At 39.8% G+C, this 18,330-nt stretch overlaps 1 protein-coding gene and 1 pseudogene across 1 annotated transcript; both read right to left on the reverse strand.

Annotated features, from left to right (window-relative positions):
• Positions 1–9,376: 9,376 nt before the first annotated feature.
• Positions 9,377–10,567, reverse strand: LOC122645543 (probable aquaporin TIP3-2). Its single transcript, XM_043838851.1, has 3 exons — positions 10,382–10,567; positions 9,956–10,206; positions 9,377–9,760 (listed from the first exon to the last, which is right to left on the reverse strand). The coding sequence occupies exons 1-3, from the start codon at positions 10,512–10,514 to the stop codon at positions 9,377–9,379; spliced, it is 768 nt and encodes a 255-aa protein (XP_043694786.1). The 5' UTR covers positions 10,515–10,567.
• Positions 10,568–13,931: 3,364 nt separating this feature from the next.
• LOC122645433 lies at positions 13,932–15,795 on the reverse strand (annotated as a pseudogene).
• Between the last annotated feature and the right edge of the window lie 2,535 nt (positions 15,796–18,330).

The raw sequence follows: 18,330 nt of genomic DNA on the forward strand, positions 1-18,330 counted from the left end.
AAAAAGAGATGATGTCCCAATATCCCCAATATTACTAAACATAATTGTTTTAGTGAATGTGAAAAGCCTATGCAATCGATAAGGACAAATCTTGAGTGAAAAATGAACTGTTCAAACACTTGGAGCATAGGTACATGTGAATTGTATAGTTTGGCTGTATATGAGATGTAATTTTGTACAGTACTATTTGTATTGAGATCAAATATGTTTCATTCAATACTTGTAACATAATACTTGTAAACTACTATAGTATCATATGTTGAAGGTTTTTTTTTTGGATGAATAAAAATATATTACGAAGAAAAAAGAAGGAATATACAAGCCCAAGGGCAAAAAAGCCGAAACTAGGGACTAGTTAGGGTGCAAAATGGAAGAAGGGAGACCCCAGGAGACAACAATGAGCCTGTTCCTTGGGGAATCCTTAACATCCTTGAGGGGGAGGGATCTAACTTTAGATGAAACATCAAAAAAGATGGCCTTCCAAATCATGTCTAAGGAGCGGGAGTTGGATGTCCATCTTCTGAGGTTTCGTTCTATCCAAATGTGGGAGATAGTGGCACAGAAGGCGATCTTGCCAGCCAAGTCGCAAATTGACTTCCCTCCGTATGTCATGTCGATCCAAATCCATTCCCTACTGAGAGGAAGAGGAGTGCGCCGACCAGGCCAGCAATGGCGAAGAACTCGGGTCCATATGGAGGAGGCAAAAGGGCAAGTGAAAAATAGGTGATCGACGTCTTCAGTCCCGTTCCAACAGAGACAGCAGCTGGAGGGGACCTGAATATGCCGATGAAGAAGAAAGGCTTGGGTAGGAAGACAGCTTGCAAGGGCGCGCCAAGCAGTGAGGCTATGCCGAGGAATGTGGCCACGAAACCAAACAACTCTGTACCAAGGACAAGGGGTCCCTCTATGTCTAACCAAATCCCAAGCGGAGTGAGAGCTGAATCTGCCCGAAGGGGAAGGAAGCCATAAGATGGTGTCGCCTCTGGCTCTATGCCCAGGGGGGATGGGGGGAAGGGAGCTCCAGAGGTCGGCAAGGGGGGGAGGGGAGGGGGGAGGGGACCACGAGCCACTGGAGATGATAGCGGCAACAGAGGCAGATCTGTCCAATCCGGAGGAGTAAATATCTCTAGGGCTGACAATGGAAGAGAGAACACCAGAAGGGTGCCACTTGTCAAGCCAAAGCAAGGTAGTCGAACCATCATCAATCCTGCTCGAAATGGCATCTCTGGCTAGCTGCCTCACCTGAAGAATTCTACGCCAAACCCAAGAAAAATCAGCCCGAGGGCTAACGGACCAAATAGAGTCACTGCGCAGGGGTCCAGTATACACCCAAGAAGTCCAGATGGAGGATTTGTTGGTGAGGATCTTCCATATGAGCTTGATGGAACCAGCAATGTTGACATCTTTTATCCTCCTGAGCCCGAGGCCTCCTTCAGATTTGGGGACACAAAGGGAAGCCCAGCTCATAGGGTGGAGGAACCTGGCAGAGTCAACACCTTTCCAAAGGAAGGCACACATAATAGATTCCGCTGCCTTGATGGTAGCTTTTGGAAGACCAAAAATACTGCTCCAATAAATATAGCAAGACTGAAGCACCGATCTGATCAGCTCGAGACGACCAATGTAGGATAAGAATTTGGCTTTCCAAAGCTGCAACCTCTTGCGAAGAAGGTCTAAGATGGGGGAGCAGTGGTGGGCAGACAGTCTGGCAGGGATAAGGGGAAGGCCAAGGTAGCGGACTGGGAGGGTGCCGATGGTAAAACCTGTGAGGGAGGAAAGGGCAGCTTTGGTGGTGTCAGGAACTCCGGCAAGGAAGATTTTGGACTTAGCCAGGTTGATGCGAAGCCCTGAAAGGCCTTGGAAAAGGTGGAGGGAAGACATGATGGACTCAATGGAGAGAGGGTCGGCCTTGGAGAAGATCATAAGATCATCAGCAAAGGCAAGGTGAGTCAGGTTTGTGGGCTTACATTTAGGGATGGGGGAGATGAGGTGGAGATCAGTTTTGGATTGAATACTGCGGGAGAGAACCTCGAGGGACAGGCAAAAGAGAAAGGGGGAGAGGGGGCAACCCTGCCGGATACCAACAGAGGAGGGGAAGAATTCAGCAGGACTGCCATTCAAGAGGACCGAGAAACGGGGGGAGGAGATGCAAGAGTGGATCCAGTTGACAAAAATGGGGGGGAAGGACATTTTGAGGAGGACTTGGGAGATGAAGTTCCAATGGATGGAGTCAAAAGCCTTGTGAATGTCGATTTTCAAAAGGGCAGTCGGAGAGTGGGACTTGCGGTCGAAGCCGCGGACAATTTCCTGGCAAAGGATGATATTATCCGAGATGCTTCTCCCAGCAATGAAGGCAGACTGGTTGGGGCTGACAAGGGAGTCGATGACAAGGCTGAGCCGGTTGGCAAGGATTTTAGCGATGAATTTGTAGAGAAGGTTACAAAGGGAGATGGGTCTGAAGTCAGAAATGGACGAAGCTCCAGGGAATTTGGGGATGAGACAAAGGAAGGTGTGGTTGATGAAATGAATCTGGTGAGGGTTGAAGAAGAAGCTCTTAATGGCACTGATAAGCTCAACACCAATATGTTGAAGGTTTTGTTTGTCTTTTTTTTTTTTTTTTTCCTTTAAACCTATAGTTTGTTGTATTAAATTTTGTCATGCGTGATTATACTAGGGATGTTTTTTTTTTCTACTTTCAATTATAGGCTTATTAATGTCTAGTCTAGTTAGATGTGAAGTAAAATAAGATTTTGAATTTGGGAAATTATCATCGCCACCCCCGAGTTACACCTTTATTTTAATGCAACCCCACTTTTTAATTTTTGCAACCCCCCCCCCCCAAAAAAAAATAAAAAATAAAAAAAGGTGACCTCATGGAATGGTGAAAATGGTGGTTGATGATGAATTATTTCGTAGTTGAAGTTAGCTCACTAAGAAAGAAAGATAAGTCAGCAAAATCTCCGATAACTTGAAAAGGAAAATTGGAAGATTGGGAAATTGAAACTGTATGGATGATCTACTTGAATGAAAGTTGGACGGGCTTTGAAGTCTGGAACCTTCAGTCCTGGTAAAGCGATATGTATTGATAAAACTCTCTTTGAAGATTGATTCTTTAGCTGTGAAGCAAATGTCATAGTTTTTACCAAAAAATATATATATATCATAGTTGAACATTAGCCTGAGGCAAGAAAGATGAGTCGTAAATTCTCTAATGACTTGAACGGGAAACTTTTCTATTGAATGTTCCACTCAGATTTACTATTCTAGAAACACTCTTTGTTATTTTAATATTGTAAGAACTTATTTTTAAGCTTTGTCCGGGCCAATTTGATAAGCTTATCAAAGAGGCCTGTTCTTAGAAGTCTGCCCATGTATATACCTTCCCCCCCCCCCCCTCCAAAACTTGGGTTTGGGTGAATGCTTTTGATGGATTTGTTACTATTATTGATATTCTTCCTTTAGTTTTGTGCAATTAAATATATGCTTTCTTTTATTCTATTTGTTACAGATGATGTTCTAGAAATATTGAGGAATGGACAAAGACATGACAATAGGGACTTGATTGGTGGACTTATAACCGTAGTACTATATCTCGCGATATATCGGTATCTCAGGCCTACCGACGAAATTTGGCGAAATTTCGCCGAAATATTGCATTTTTTCTGCAATATTTCGGGAGTCCATCTCGGTGGGTATTTGGCCATATCTAGGCCTGATACTTCATGGACACCCCTATTTAAGCTAAATAAACACATTTAAACCTTCATATTGCAAAAAAAATGAACTCAAAGTGGTGTTTTGGGTTTGCACCCTTGATTGATTGTATACGGTCGGACCCTGTTGTATAAAATAGTTAAATACATAAAAGACATAATAAGAAATTTTAACGAAGTAATGAAACAAAAATAAAGTCAAATGTAGCCTTTAGTTTAAAGTTTAAATTTTAAAGTTTAAACTCATAAAGTCATAAGCGCATAAGTCATAATTCATAAACTTCATAATAGTCAATAGTTCAATACTCAATACACAAAGTATTTCTACGAAATTTACCGAAATATACCGAAATGTACCGAAATATACTGCTCAATACACAGTATTTCTACGAAATATACCGAAATTTGAATTTTTTTCATTTCAGAAGCCCATCTCGTCTCGGTCCTACCGAAATTTCGCGATATATCGCCGATATATCGCGAAATTTTGTACCATGCTTATAACCACCTTTTTTTTTTTTCTTTTTCTCCATTTTGCTTTTGCAAGATGCATTTAGTTATTTCACCTAAAAGGAAACAAATTAAAACTACAAAGTCCTTGATATGGATATTCATGTGATGTTTGCATCCAACATGCTACCATGCTTTTCCTTTACATATTTTAAGCTAATTGTTCTATCCCTTGTAAGCCTAATTTTATTTTTGTTAAATTTCTTATGGTAAGATTGGTTTCTCTGTAGCTTCTCTTGTAGAATGACTAATGTGAGTTTTAGTGGTGAATAATAGATGATATTACCATAACTAAGTAACTTATATTTTATAATTATCCATGCCCCATCTTGATTTGGTTGTGAGTTTTGCCTCTTTTTTTTCAGATGACCATAAGAAGCATGTTGAAGTTCTTGGTTTTCTAGATTGCTAAATGTTGCCATACATGAAGCTGAGAAGCTTGTGAGCGTAAAACTAATATTCTAAACTTTGGTTTCTTCTTTTATGCCAGTGCCTGGGGTGAGGTTGAAGATAAAAAACAGTAGAATTTATTTCTTATTTTCTTTAGGAATTCGAGGTTTCTGAAATTAGATGTGCTTCTCATGGACTTATCAATTCCTATGCAAAAAATACTTGAAACCTATAGGTACCTTACACTGTGAAGGCCTTTGACATGGCAACTTTGGAAATCCCAAAATGCTGACATCCTTATGGTGTATGTTGTAATATATGTTATGAGAAATGTTCCTCATTGGGATTACCTGTATACTGTTAGATATGTGTCTTAGTTTTATATTCATGTAGGTATGGAAGTTAATAAGATTTGGGTAGAAGCTAGCTGGTGGGCATAGAAGCTTGGTGATGATTGACGATTTAGATCTGATTGAAAGTAAGGGGGTGAGAAAGCTGGTGAGCACAAAAAATGTGTTTGTGATAGATAAATACTATTTATAATAAACATGATTAGTCTTTTCCTAGTTTTGGTATGTCCCAATAAAATAATCTGTTGTATGTCTGATTGCAAAAATTTAGAACTGGACTGTCCGTGATTTATAGGTTAATTATTGCCACGTATTTGATGTTACAAGTTTATGGGAGGGTGAAATCTGTGAGAGTAGAAGGGACTAGTCACCAATGACTAGTCACATGCTTATTCATGCCTCTCACAGAATCCCTGCTCAAGTTTGTGTTGTGATCATGCTAAACAAATTCCTTTTTGCTATGAGAGGATTGGGATCGAGAGGTTATCGGTAGATTTCAAAACAAATACGCTGAGCTGCATCACTTTGAGTCATTGACAATCATCTCTAAGGACCTCAGTTTGGACAGTCAGACTGCAGTCAGGCCCTGTGGACCTCCAACTTTTCTTAGAGGATGATCTGTATCACCTACTTGACTAGAAAGTTTCTCCAGAAGCGTGAAATAGTCAGTGCAGCATTCAAATTGTTTAGATCATCCATTTTTGGCAGTTGAACTGCCAAAACTAGGCTAACTAATCAAACTATGCAGTTCATCCTAAATGAGTATTGATGCCTCTCCCTCTATGATTTTCATTTTATGTTTTAATATTTCCCTAGGCACAACAAATTAGTTCCACATTTTAGGGTGACAGATTATACTAAAACATAGCTTAGAACTCTTGTTGTCCTTTGGAAGTGGGTGGTTTGTTTGCTTTAAGATTGATTTAGACAAAGTCCTCTGTGTAAATACTTTAGCAGATTTTGGCTGGAGCTAGAAAGCTTCGGAGAAGAATTATGGCAGCCAGACACGGGATGGGAGTACAAATTGGGATTGCATGTTTGGAAGAATTGTTTATAGTTTATGAGGATAATCCAAAGTAATTTGCTGTAAAGTGGGTGAGGGACATTGGTTGTGATTTTGGGGAGGCTGTTAGTGTGACAGTTGTTTACTTGTTTGTTATGATCTATTTCTTGACTATTTACTCAGCAGTTTACTGATCAGTAGTTCATAAAGGAGCTCTAGTGAAGAACTGCTTTGAAGTTGACTGATAGGGTGGACTTGACTACATTTCTTAAAAGCAACTTCAATGATTGGGAAATACCGCATTACCGATTTGCTTGGCTTTTGGATGTTTGTGTGTGACAGATTTGTTTGGATTGCTAGGGCATCTGGATTTCGTTCTTAGCTTGAAAATTTTTTTTGGGAGTGGGAGAAGGAAAGTTTCTTCACGGTTAATTCATTCTTCTCCTTCCTCCCAAGGAGCATGTCCATCTCCAATCAGCTGGAATTGAGGAGCCTCATTTGCATGGATTGTCTAGCTGGATAAGTTTTTGACAAAGAAACATCTGATAAGCTAAGTGGAAGAGATTGTGCCAAATAGTTGCCTGAATCTTTGCTGATGAAATGTTAGTTAACTACCCTCTGCTTTTTTTTTTTTTTTCTTCAAATTCTGGGAGGACATGATGCTGGTTAATTCCCTTCGTGTCATCATTTGGGGTGTTACCAAAGTGGTTAATTGAGCAGTTGTTCTTGTGATCATGGTCTTATTTTTATGGAGATTTTACCAGTATGAGGCATTGAGGGACTAAAGTCTGTCATGGCAAGTGGTCATCACAGCTAGACCCCTGAAATTAGATTACAGATGGGTACTGTAGTAGATTAAGTCCTATTTCCAGGTGTACAAGTTCTGTTCAGTTACTGGTGATAGCCTGGTGATCGAGCTGCTGTAATCTAGGGGGAGAACAGTCATTATATCTGTTAGCATTTTTATTTCTGTTTTATATGAACTTGTATGTCTACTTTTTTTATCCTATTTCATTGTCTTAATGAACTTTATTTCACTTGCCTATCAAAAAAAAAAAATTTATTTTAAGACAATTCATTTTACATAGTTACAAACTTAAAAATTAATTGGGAAAATTTCTCACTCCCTTATACTTACCCTGCATTTACTCAAAACCTTCACATCTGATTGCCCAAAAGAAAGTAAACTCCTACTTCTCCTTCTGCCCTGGTACTTAAAAATACCCAAATTGCCCCTCTTTTTTATCATTTTTTTAAAAATTGTATTCAACTCCTAACTACCATTGCCATTTATTTTCATTTAATTAACAGAAGTGAGACCCACTTCTTATTCTTCCTCCCAACACAGCCCCACCTCCATCCTCTGCGACCTCGCTGACCATGGTCTCCTTCTGTTCCTCTGGTGAGTTAAGTGAAAGCAGATATGCAGCAGTCGAAGACCCCAAAAAAAAAAAGGTGCAGAACCCTCCACCCATGTGTCCGATTCCGGTTATGACGATGAGGCTGGAAGAATTCCATGAATCGACTCATGATAATGGATGGATTCCTCTGGTCGTTTCTATGACTTGTATGTTGTATCTCAATACTAAAAGATACATGCAGCAGTTACAAAATGTGAAGTAAAATCGCGGCCTGGTTTTATAAATTGTCCAGTGTTTTCCCATTTCAATATCCTTCTTCTGTTAATGGAGTTCATCCTTAAGTTCGTACCCATGAATGTACAAAACACCTCCAGAGCTCAGTTAAATCGCCTCCAAAATGTTTTTTTGTTTTTCATTGATTTTTTGTGAGAATTGGTAGAATTAGGTAAAATGACCCTAACCCTTAAGCTTTGAATCTTTGTCCAGAACTAGGAGAGAATTGAAAAATCGCAGATCGGGTGAATCAGTCCGCCACTGCAACACCCCACCCTCATCCTTCATCTTCTCGCTCTCAACCTCTGTGTCACCACCATCTCTCCCTGCGCGCCCAGCCCATCCCTGCTGCTTTGTTCCTCACCCAAACCCTACACTCCATCCCCTCCATCCCCTGTTCTTCCTCCCAACCCCGCCCTGCAGCAATCCCACACCACCACCACCACCTGTTCTTCCTCTCAAGTCCACCCTCTGCAACCCCATCCACTTCTAGTCTGCATTAAGGTTTTTGTGAAGTGATGCAAATGACTTTCTTCTGGGCTAATCTCACAATAAGTCTTGATACACCCATCCAATGAAAAAAATTGGTGACTGACACTTGTTATAAGCCTAGAACTATAGAAGAAGTCATCCAGTGTACTTCCATTGGCTACTATTTCGAGATGGCTATGACACTTTTTATAAGCCCAGAACCATAAAAAAAAACCACCCATAGTCCCCCCCCCCCCCACTATTTTCAGTATAGGAAAAGAATTACATGTTGTCAATTTGTACATTGTCTCTCATAGTGGCTTTCCTGGCTTTCGTCTCTCCTCGTTAAATGTGTGGGTCTCCCTTCCCTTCTCTCGTTTAGTTATTTGTTACTTATTAGACCTGTAAAATGCTAGGTAGATATCTCTCACTTTCAGTTTATAATATTTCTTTGAAAGTTTAGAATTAGGCATGTCAAAATTTGCAGGTGTCACCAACAACTGGCTAGCTCAGTTGGTGAGCCGTGATACACTTCGTGCCCATGCTCACCAGGAAGTCTCAAGTTCGAGTCTCCTGGCTGGTACCTTATCCCCTCCCCGACTCGATCCCCCTCTATGCAAATATATATATATATAACTTCCAATTCCAAAAAAAATTTGCTGATGTCCCTTGCAAGCAGAGGCAGAGTTATGGGGAATCGTTATCCTGGTCCTGTGGACCGTGCTTTCCCCTCACATGGGGGCAGAACACACTGCTCGGATGAAGTTAAATCGTCATTTCACGCCCCCATGTGAGGGGACAGCACGGTAGGAAAAAAAAAATGGAGCAATGGGAGTGCTAGAAATTCCAAGTGAAATGCATTCTGAGGTTAGAGTGAGCCCGGATCAGATCCTTGTGCAGTTCCGTTGAAGGTTTAACGTGTTCCTTCGATTCGAGAAATGCCATTCCATGCTCTGCCATTAGCGTTTAGAGGAGCATTTGTGAAAGAAAAAGGACATAGTATCACAAAAAGGGATAGTACGTGAAAAAAATTTCTCTCTCTCACACACATCTGTGTGGGGGCAAAGCAAAGCTAAACGAACAGGGAGGGGTAGGTGGCGAACATGAACAGGAAAGGAAGTTCTTATTTTATTTTTTTTCAACCTTACAAATTACAAGAAAAAAGTGGAGGTTGGTATTTATAGTAGCAACCCAACAACAACAGAGGAGAAACACAAATACAGAATACTACTCTAGAGTAGATACTATATGCAGCAGCACCTGGAAAACACAAACATGCAAACACAAAGAGAAGAGAAGAGTAAACTAGTAATCAGCCGGGGCCAAGGGCTGGTGGGTGTGTGGGGCTTCTGTTGGGATTAGTATGAACTCATAGATGAGAGCTGCGATTGCCGCCCCAATGAAAGGCCCCACCCAATAGATCCAGTGGTTCCTCCACCTCCACCCAACCAGAGATGGACCGAAAGCTAGAGCTGGATTCATCGATGCCCCATCGAAGGGCCCTCCTGCAAGGATGTTGGCACCCACTATGAACCCAATAGCCAAGGGTGCTATCGTCCCCAAACTACCTCTCTTTGGATCAATGGCTGTTGCATATACTGTGTACATCAGCCCAAATGTCATCACGATCTCCAGCAAAAGCGCATTCCCTTCGCCTACTCCATACGCCACCGAAAAGCCCACCGGCCTCTACACATATATATATATATATATATATATATATATATGGGAATATAAAATTAAATTAAGAAACTGCCATGCATATATGTGTTAGGTATACTGACTAGCTAGCCTACGTATTAGAGTCAATTGTTGAGTGGAGATCAGATCATTGATAAATAGTAGATGAATTGATCAATAAATTCTTAATAATTAAATTCTTACCATTCCATGTGTGCAGAGCCTGAGCAAAAGAGATGCGACAACGGCACCCAAGAGCTGAGCTATCCAGTAATAGAAGGCTAAGAGGACGGAGATCCTACCACCAACTAGTGCACCGAAAGTCACAGCTGGGTTAACATGGCCACCGGATATGTTGCATGAGACGGCTACGGCCACAAATAAGGCCAACGCATGGGCCACGGCCACCACCACCTGACCAGATGCCGTTGCTGATGTGTCCGTGTAGATCTTACCTGCAAGCACGCTTAAAGAGGGTAATGATCAGTGTGTAACTAAGGGAGGACTGAAGAGGAGGAGGAGGAAGCAGGGCTGCACGCATGCATGCATGCACGCACCTATAATTAATATAAATACTAATATATACAACGCAAGAGAAAGAAAGATGAAGCGAAGAAGGGAGGGAGAGACCAAGAGCGAGGACAGAGCCTTCTCCAGCAAAGACAAAGATGAGAGTCGAGATGAACTCGGAGATGGTGGCTCGGATGGAATCGGGATGGCTTGCCTCATCCGCCCTCCCGAATGTGAATCTGCGCGGCCGCATGTCTCCTGCCTGCCTCTATTGATGATCCTCCCTAGCTCACCGCTACTACTCTCAGATCTTTCTTTTCTTTCTTTCTTTTTTTCTTTCCTTCTTTCTTCTAAGCCTCAATTATTACCACCACTACTACTACTACTTTAGCTCTACCTTTCTTCTTCCTCTTTAATTTGTTTTTCAAGTACTGATGAGAGCTTTACATGCAGAGGAGAGAAGTAGCGGTGAAGGGGTGGGTGGTGACTGGTGAGTCCTACCAAGTTTATCAGAGCAAAGAGGGTTTGGATTACTTTAGACGCGTGGGAGGTAGAGGTGTAAGTTTTGTGACACGTAAGGAAAATGTGTAATTAAGCTGCTGTCAACGCTGACTCCAACCCGTTCTTTGCTGAGTCCGCAACCTGGAAACGTACTCGCGTCCTTATCTCCTGCTGCTCCCACCCCAACGCACAACCAAAACAAATGGAAAATACAAGGAAAAAAGTTTTCGATCCCCCACGCATAGATAACGGTTTCCCCGGTTCATAAACCCTATATGGTTTTAGTAATTTTTTTTTTCTTTAAAATACCCTAGTGATGTCACTCTCCTTCGCATTCCATAATAGGTATTATGGTAATACCTCATATAAGAGAAAGGGAAAAAAAAAAAAAACTAGAGGCTATGTTGGATGGCAAGAAAAATTCAAAAAAAATTCAAAAAAATTTAAATTTGAGAAACGTGAGACATAAAAATTAATCATTGTGTCATTATTATTTTTATCTTATTATTATTATTTTTTTAACATCCAAACATAGCCGTAAAGAGAGAAAACAATGTGTGATACAAGACCATAGAAACTTCTGATTTTGGCAATCACAAACAATGACAACATCTCTTATTGTCATATAGATTTCAAGGATGTGAGCATGGGTTTATGTATTGGTGCCGTATCGATTGATAAATTTGTCAAAAAAAATGGTTTGTATTAGATAGAGAACGATGTGGACTGCCAAGCTAGCTGATAAACCCAAAATTACACAGCCAATCGTGAGCCGCCACGTGTCTTGGCACTAGAAGGAAGGCTATCAAAGTCCAGCCACTTCAAGACTAATTCGTTGGCCCAGAAGGAAAAGAACTAACAAGGTCACTCAAGGTTCAAGACCAAGTACCGCATGCAAGCCACTGGCATCATCGCCGAGATATACTTCACCTCACCACTTGACGGGTACCATCCATAAGAGGTACAATCTTAGTTGGACTAATGCACCGAGGATCTTATCCAACATACAAGGGCGCATGTATGTCTATCTACCGAGAACACCTTCCCTACTGGGACTCTACCTCCCATGGGAAAGCAAACAACTAAATGATAAATCCTACTAACTAGGAACACTTATCTATTATGAGGACTACTCATCACTAACTGGGACTCTCCACACCGCCACACCTCACTATAAATTTCAAGGTACTCTACTCCATTGACTCGATCATCTTGAATTTTAACTATTCATCTGTTGCTCAGAGAGATCTGACTTAGGCATCGGAGAATCCTAAGTCGGAACCACACCGGTTCTCCCTTGTCACTAACGTCCTTTTGCAAGTTGCGGCACCCAAAGGACCCATAGGCAATTTCTTGACCCAACATTAGCTAAATCTAAATTCAAACTCAATCAATATGGCTAATCATGTTATCCCAACAACCCAATTTTGATTATGTCGAACATGTTTAAAAATTTAGAGTGCAATTAAGATACCAAGTAGTAAAATTTAGATCGATGAAGTTGGACACAAAGCTACCAACTAAGCTTTAAGGAGGATGAAAATAAGCAAGGCACAAGGCCTAGATAAGGTCCCAATAGAGGTGCCAATAGAAGTGTGGAAAAGCTTAGAAATATATGGTTAACCAAACTATTTAATAAGATTATGCGCACAAGAAAAATGCCAGATGAATGGATAAGAAGCATTGTGGTTCCAATTTACAAAAATGAAGGTTTTATTCAAAGCTACAGTAACTATGGAGGCATAAAACTAATAAATCATTCTATGAAATTATGGGAATTACTGAAATCCACCTGAGACAATAAACCATTATTATGGAGAACCAATTTGGTTTTATGCTAGGAAGATCCATGTCAGAAGCCATTTATTTACTTAAGAAACTCATGGAAAGATGAGATTGTAAGAAGGGTCATCATATGATCTTTATTGATCTTAAAAAAGCTTATGACAAAGTCCCTAGAGAGTTAATTTAGCAAGTACTAGGGAAGAGAAGTGTTTCAAATAGATATGTAGACATAATTAAATATGTATGATGGTGCAATGACAAGTATAAGCACTGTGGGGGCCAAGGTAGAGAATTTCCAATTACAATTGAGTTAAATCAAGGATCAGCTTTAAGCACTTATTTGTTTGCGGTTATCATGGATGATTTTTCCAGAGACATTCAAGATGAGTTCCATTGTGTATACATTTTGCTTATGATATTGTTTTGGTGGATGAGACAAACGTAGGGATTAACGTCATGTTGGAGTTATAAAGATCAACCTTGGAATGAAAAAGGTTTTAAGATGAGTAGAACGAGGACGGAGTATATGGTTTGTAACTTTGGTTACATTAGGACCAATAATGAAGTGGTCAAAATTGATGAGGAAGAGATTCCATAACGTGATTATTTTAGGTATATGGGTTCAATCATAAATAAAGAAAGAGATATAGAGTAGGGATGTAAACGGATCGGATTCGGCTCGGATAGTGCTATATCTGCATCCGTATTTGATTAGCTTTTGGACCGATTTGGATAGTGCTAAACGGATACGGACACGGATACGGAATGGATATTTATCCGTTTACATGTAAACATAGCTTTTCGGATAGCTATTGCCTATCCGTATCCGCATCCGTTTAGCTTTCGGACGGATTCGGATAGTGCTAAATAGATAGGAATACGGAAACAGATTTCGGCTATTCATTGACACCCTAGCTTAATATAGAGGATGATGTTTCATAGATAATGAAAATAGGATGGATGAAGTAGAGAGATGAGTCTAGAGTGTTGTGATCGACGTATTCTTTTAAAACTTAAAGGAAATTTTTAGAGGAGAGTCATAAAACCGGCTATGGATGTATGGTGCTGATTATTAGACAGACAAGAAGCACCATATAAATAAACTCACTAATGATCACTCCTTCAACTTCTCCCTTTCAACACACCCCACTACTAATAGCTACATATAACCAACCCTATTCCACGACAAAAGATATTTTACATAATACAACTAACAATAACTCACAATACGCTCCCCTGGCCTCCCTTTGATGATGCAAGCTATACACATAATTAATTAACAACCGGTGAAGGTCCTAAACATTATTTTTGGTTTTTTTTGGGGGTAAAGAAGGTCCTAAACATTAACAATTAACACTGGGAGCTAGGTCTTGTATTTCCATTATTATTTCTGGCCAGTCTTGCTGCTCTTTTCCTCAATCTCTTCAATCTTTGTCAACACTTCACTCATACTTGGACGCATCTCTGGTGCGCTAGCTGTACATTGAAGTGCGATTTCTGTGAGCCCAAACATCTCATGGTGCCCTTGTTGGTATGCTAATAGTAGTTCTATGTCCAATATATCTGTGGACCAGTCATCGTTAACAACGTTCCTCGCCCATTCCGCAAGATCATCATCATTTCTTGGGGGTATCCGTCCTGTAATGACCTCAGGAGTACAAGGCCGAAGCAGTAGACATCGGCTTTGTTGGTTAGTTTCTTGCCTCGAAAGGATTCCGGCGTCCGTTCAGATGCTAGCAGCATCTTAGAGGATCTACGTAACGGTAGCAATGGCAAAAACCCCAAATCGGTGAGCTTAGGATGGTATTTTTGGTCGTGGAGATGGATGAGAATATTGGAAGATTTGAGGTTGGCATGGGGAACCTTGTGAGAAGGTAAGGATTGGTGAAGATGATTCAAACCCTTTGCTACACCTTTTACAATTGACAGTCTTGTTGTCCACTTCACTGCTGTTGCTGTTGTTCTTCTTCCTCCCACTCTGTTTTCTACCACAGCCATGAGCCATGACCCAACCAAAATTAAATTTCAGAAACTCGATCTAATTAACTATGAAATTAATTATATTGCTGCAGATAACAAAAGTACTATAATAAAGACTTGTTAATAAGGAAACTAGCTAGAGAATGAAATTTTTTTCAAATTAATTTACCATGTAAAAGGTCAAACAAGCTGCCATGATTCACATATTCGTAGACAACCAGCTTCGAATTCTCGTCCTTGGAATGGTAGAAAGATATGATCTCTACTAGGTTTTCATGCCTAATACTTCCTAGCAACCTCATCTGTTGAACAAATTCTTTGTTGCTTAACCCATTCATCTCCCCTCTGAGCCTTTTTACGGTCACAACTGAACCAAACTCCAGTGTTGCTTTATATGTATTGCCTAATTTCCCCTTCCCCAATTGATCTGCAGAAGCTTCCAAAAGATCATCCAGATCAAAATGTGGTTTGTCTTTGTCTATGAATTCCAATTCTACTGTTCTTTCAGGAACTCCCGTGCTTCGGAAGATCTCCTTTTTCTTTTCCACCCACTGTATAAAACCTTCACCTGTCGTCACCAGAATAAGAAAAAACCAAGAAGATTTCAAATTCTAAAACATGTTAGTTGAATAATAACGTAGAAGCTAGTTTTCTTGAGAATCCAAGTTCTATAGTCTTGTTAAATTCTATATGGTGCTTGCTTACTGAAACATAGTTTTGAATATTCTCCATCTAGTGTATCTGTAAACTGGGAAAGCTTTGATGTAATCGGCATGAAAAGCTACCTAAGGTTCAAGAGTGTGATATATAGATCGAACAAAGGAAGTCACACAACAATGCAAGGGAAAGAATGGGAAGATCAAGTCTTGAGGGTTTATATGTTTTCTGAGAGCCATTATTTATCGTTGTTGAGTTGTTGACAAAGTTTTAAAAAAAAAAATTGGATCTTTACCTTTTCTACTCATTTTGTGGAACGGAGAAGATTTGTAATGGCTTATAAGGATGATTGTAGTTGCATTGTCTGAGGCATTTCAACAATAATGATTTCTGTTCTAAATGAAAGAGGATGATTCTCTGCAAGGCCAGCTGAACCAGAGTCAACCTTCTGCTTCCCCTGAGAAGGAAGCCACCAACAGATTGGAGCAATGAGGCTGCCCAACTTCTGAACCAATTGAAGCACATAGATTCACAGAGATCATGTTTAATCAACTTTGGACAGGGTCATTGACCACTTCCCATCATTGATTATTGTTGTTGTTGTTGTTGTTTGATAGAAATTATAGAAAATTATCACATTCTATAAGAAAATCCTAACCTTGCAGAATGAGTTGGTATCTGCTACAGTTGCCATCCATGTCTATAAATAAATTAAAAAGGATGATGGAGTCGTGCAGCCAACTCCAATTAATTGCAGAAGCCTTATATCAGTTTTGAATGCACTTATTTTGTATGTGATATGGTCAATGGGGACGCAAACCTGTATCGGGGAGCTAAACCATTGTGTCTCAATGTATTTGTTGACCCCCAAACCTAGAGGACATGCTGTCTACATTATCCTTTGGTCTTTTATGGCCAGTCTCTCATCATACTTTACTTTGTGAGAATCATGAATGTGAGAAATTAAGAACAAAAACAAGAAGTAAATACAACAAGAAAGATCAGATGGTTCTCAACAAATACAATGAACATAAATACAAAGATAATCAATTAACTTCAATGCCTAAAAGCATGATTCATGAAGCTTTTAATTGTTTCTAGTTTTACTTCCCTACTAGAGAAGCTAAATAAAGATTTGGGAAAATTACATCTCCTCCCCTGTATTTTGCCTTAATTATATGTTCCTCCACTCAACCATCCCTAATTACACCCAGATCCCTTTTGACTGACCGTGGTAATCTGTTGTTAATTATAGATTGGAAAAGACTATTTTACCTTTGTATTAAAATATTAAAACATCACAAATATAATCACAATACTACCATTTTCATCATCTTCAACCTGAAAAGGTGGGACCCACCACTTCTTCTCTTCTTCTTCATTTCTTTCTATCTGTTCCACCGCTGCAACCTCCAACCACCGCCCCACCCTTTGCACCCTCCATTATGCTTGTAATTTCAAACGTTTTGAAGGGTTGTGTCTCCATGGACGCCTATGAAGCAACACGGATAGTGTTCTCCAAGATCCAGAGCTTGGATGTATAAAATGCCTGTAAGATCATGGGTTCTGGGTAGGTAGCTAGGAAGCATCGTTTTCTGAATTGGTGTTTCTTGTTGATTGCATGACGATCAAGATTTTGGCTACAAACCCAAGTGACCCATAAGCGTTTTCTGCCTAAAATTGATTGGTGAACTATTTCTTATAGCTGGAAATTTTTTTGTCATATGGAGATTTATTTCATTGTGCAGTTTCTTTTGTGTTTTTCTAATAGACATTTTGTGTTTTCCGGTTATGAGAGACAGTTTTGTAACCCGGCTTTCTTCTTTATAAAATTATCTCTTTCTACCCAAAAAAAAGAGTATGTGATCATGGTCATTAATTTTTTCTAGGTTAGACACATTTCAAATTTCATACTAATTCAATCACATGTCAAATTTTAGAGTGTAATTCAATCAAATATTTCATTTTGTTTTAAAACACATCTCGTGTATGTCCATGCATGTATACCCATAACCTAGACATTACTGTGCAACCTCTCATCTCAGAGTGGGAATAGATGGTTTAGATTAAACAAATCATAAAAAAAACGGTGATTCAGATTTTTCTTCTCATGAATAACTACTAAAAATACACCATGTTGGCACTAGCAAATCGAAGAATAACCACCCAAATTAATATTGGAAACGTCTATCAAGAGGGCTTGAGGGCTCGAAATACATCAATTGACAATCCCTCAAGCTTCGTCTTGTTACAAATAATAAAGTAGTGAAGGGCAACGAAATCACTTTTGAAAAAGAAAAAGAAAATTTTGTAAAATAATAATTGAGGAAAAAGAATGTTGCCTGGTCGCATGGCCCTACACCCAAACACAAGAGTGCAAGAAATTACCGCCCCACCCCTCGTGAAATAAAAAATCGCATCCATGTTGATGCCTCTACGTGCATTCTCATTGACCCCCATGCTGGTTCAGGGGTTACATGACCAAGCATCGATCTCTTGCCCTAGTAATTTTGTAGCCTACTTATAACTCCTATCCTATTTGGTAATTGGGAAAAAGAATTTTATGGGGAAACATGTGCACTATGCCTAGACACAATGGGGAAATGAGTCAAATGACCGTACCGTCACCCCTATGAAAGGTAGAAACGTTCACCCTATTGATGTTTCTACACATGCTCTCATTGGCACGTGCGGGTGCAGGGCCACACTCCCCATAGATAATTCTTCCACTTGGTAATTATACTTATCAGCTATAAAATGTATTTTACTTTTCAAATGGATTTGAGTGTAAATAAAAAAAAAATTTTGATTTTGAGTCTAGAATGTATTCTGAAACCTTATTCTTCTCTATTTCCTCCCCTCAAAATGTGTTATGTAGCCAAGATCTAAATTCCGAGAATACAAATACAACCTTAGTTTGATGGTTCACCCAGACTGCCGATCCGACCGAGAAGTTTGCCCTGTGTTTAAGATGGCCGAACTCCATTTCATTCCGCCAGCTTTGAATGGTTTTTGATCCAAATCTAAAACTCCCAAGAGGATCAAATCTGTTAATTTTTTTTTGGTGGAGCAAATCTGTTAATTTTAAAACCCTAAGCTTTGGTGGGAGTCTGCAACGCATAGGATTGGAAAGATCATTTCAGTGA

The sequence above is a fragment of the Telopea speciosissima genome, chromosome 11 (assembly GCF_018873765.1).
Source record: "Telopea speciosissima isolate NSW1024214 ecotype Mountain lineage chromosome 11, Tspe_v1, whole genome shotgun sequence".
NCBI classification, from domain to species: domain Eukaryota; kingdom Viridiplantae; phylum Streptophyta; class Magnoliopsida; order Proteales; family Proteaceae; genus Telopea; species Telopea speciosissima.

Coding starts and splice junctions, on each gene's coding strand:
- LOC122645543 (XM_043838851.1), bottom strand. CDS start 10,514: ATGCGGCCGCGCAGATTCACATTCGGGAGGGCGGATGAGGCAAGCCAT. Junction 10,207..10,381: donor AGGCTCTGTCCTCGCTCTTG/GTCTCTCCCTCC, acceptor GCGTGCTTGCAG/GTAAGATCTACACGGACACA. Junction 9,761..9,955: donor GGCTCTGCACACATGGAATG/GTAAGAATTTAA, acceptor ATATATGTGTAG/AGGCCGGTGGGCTTTTCGGT.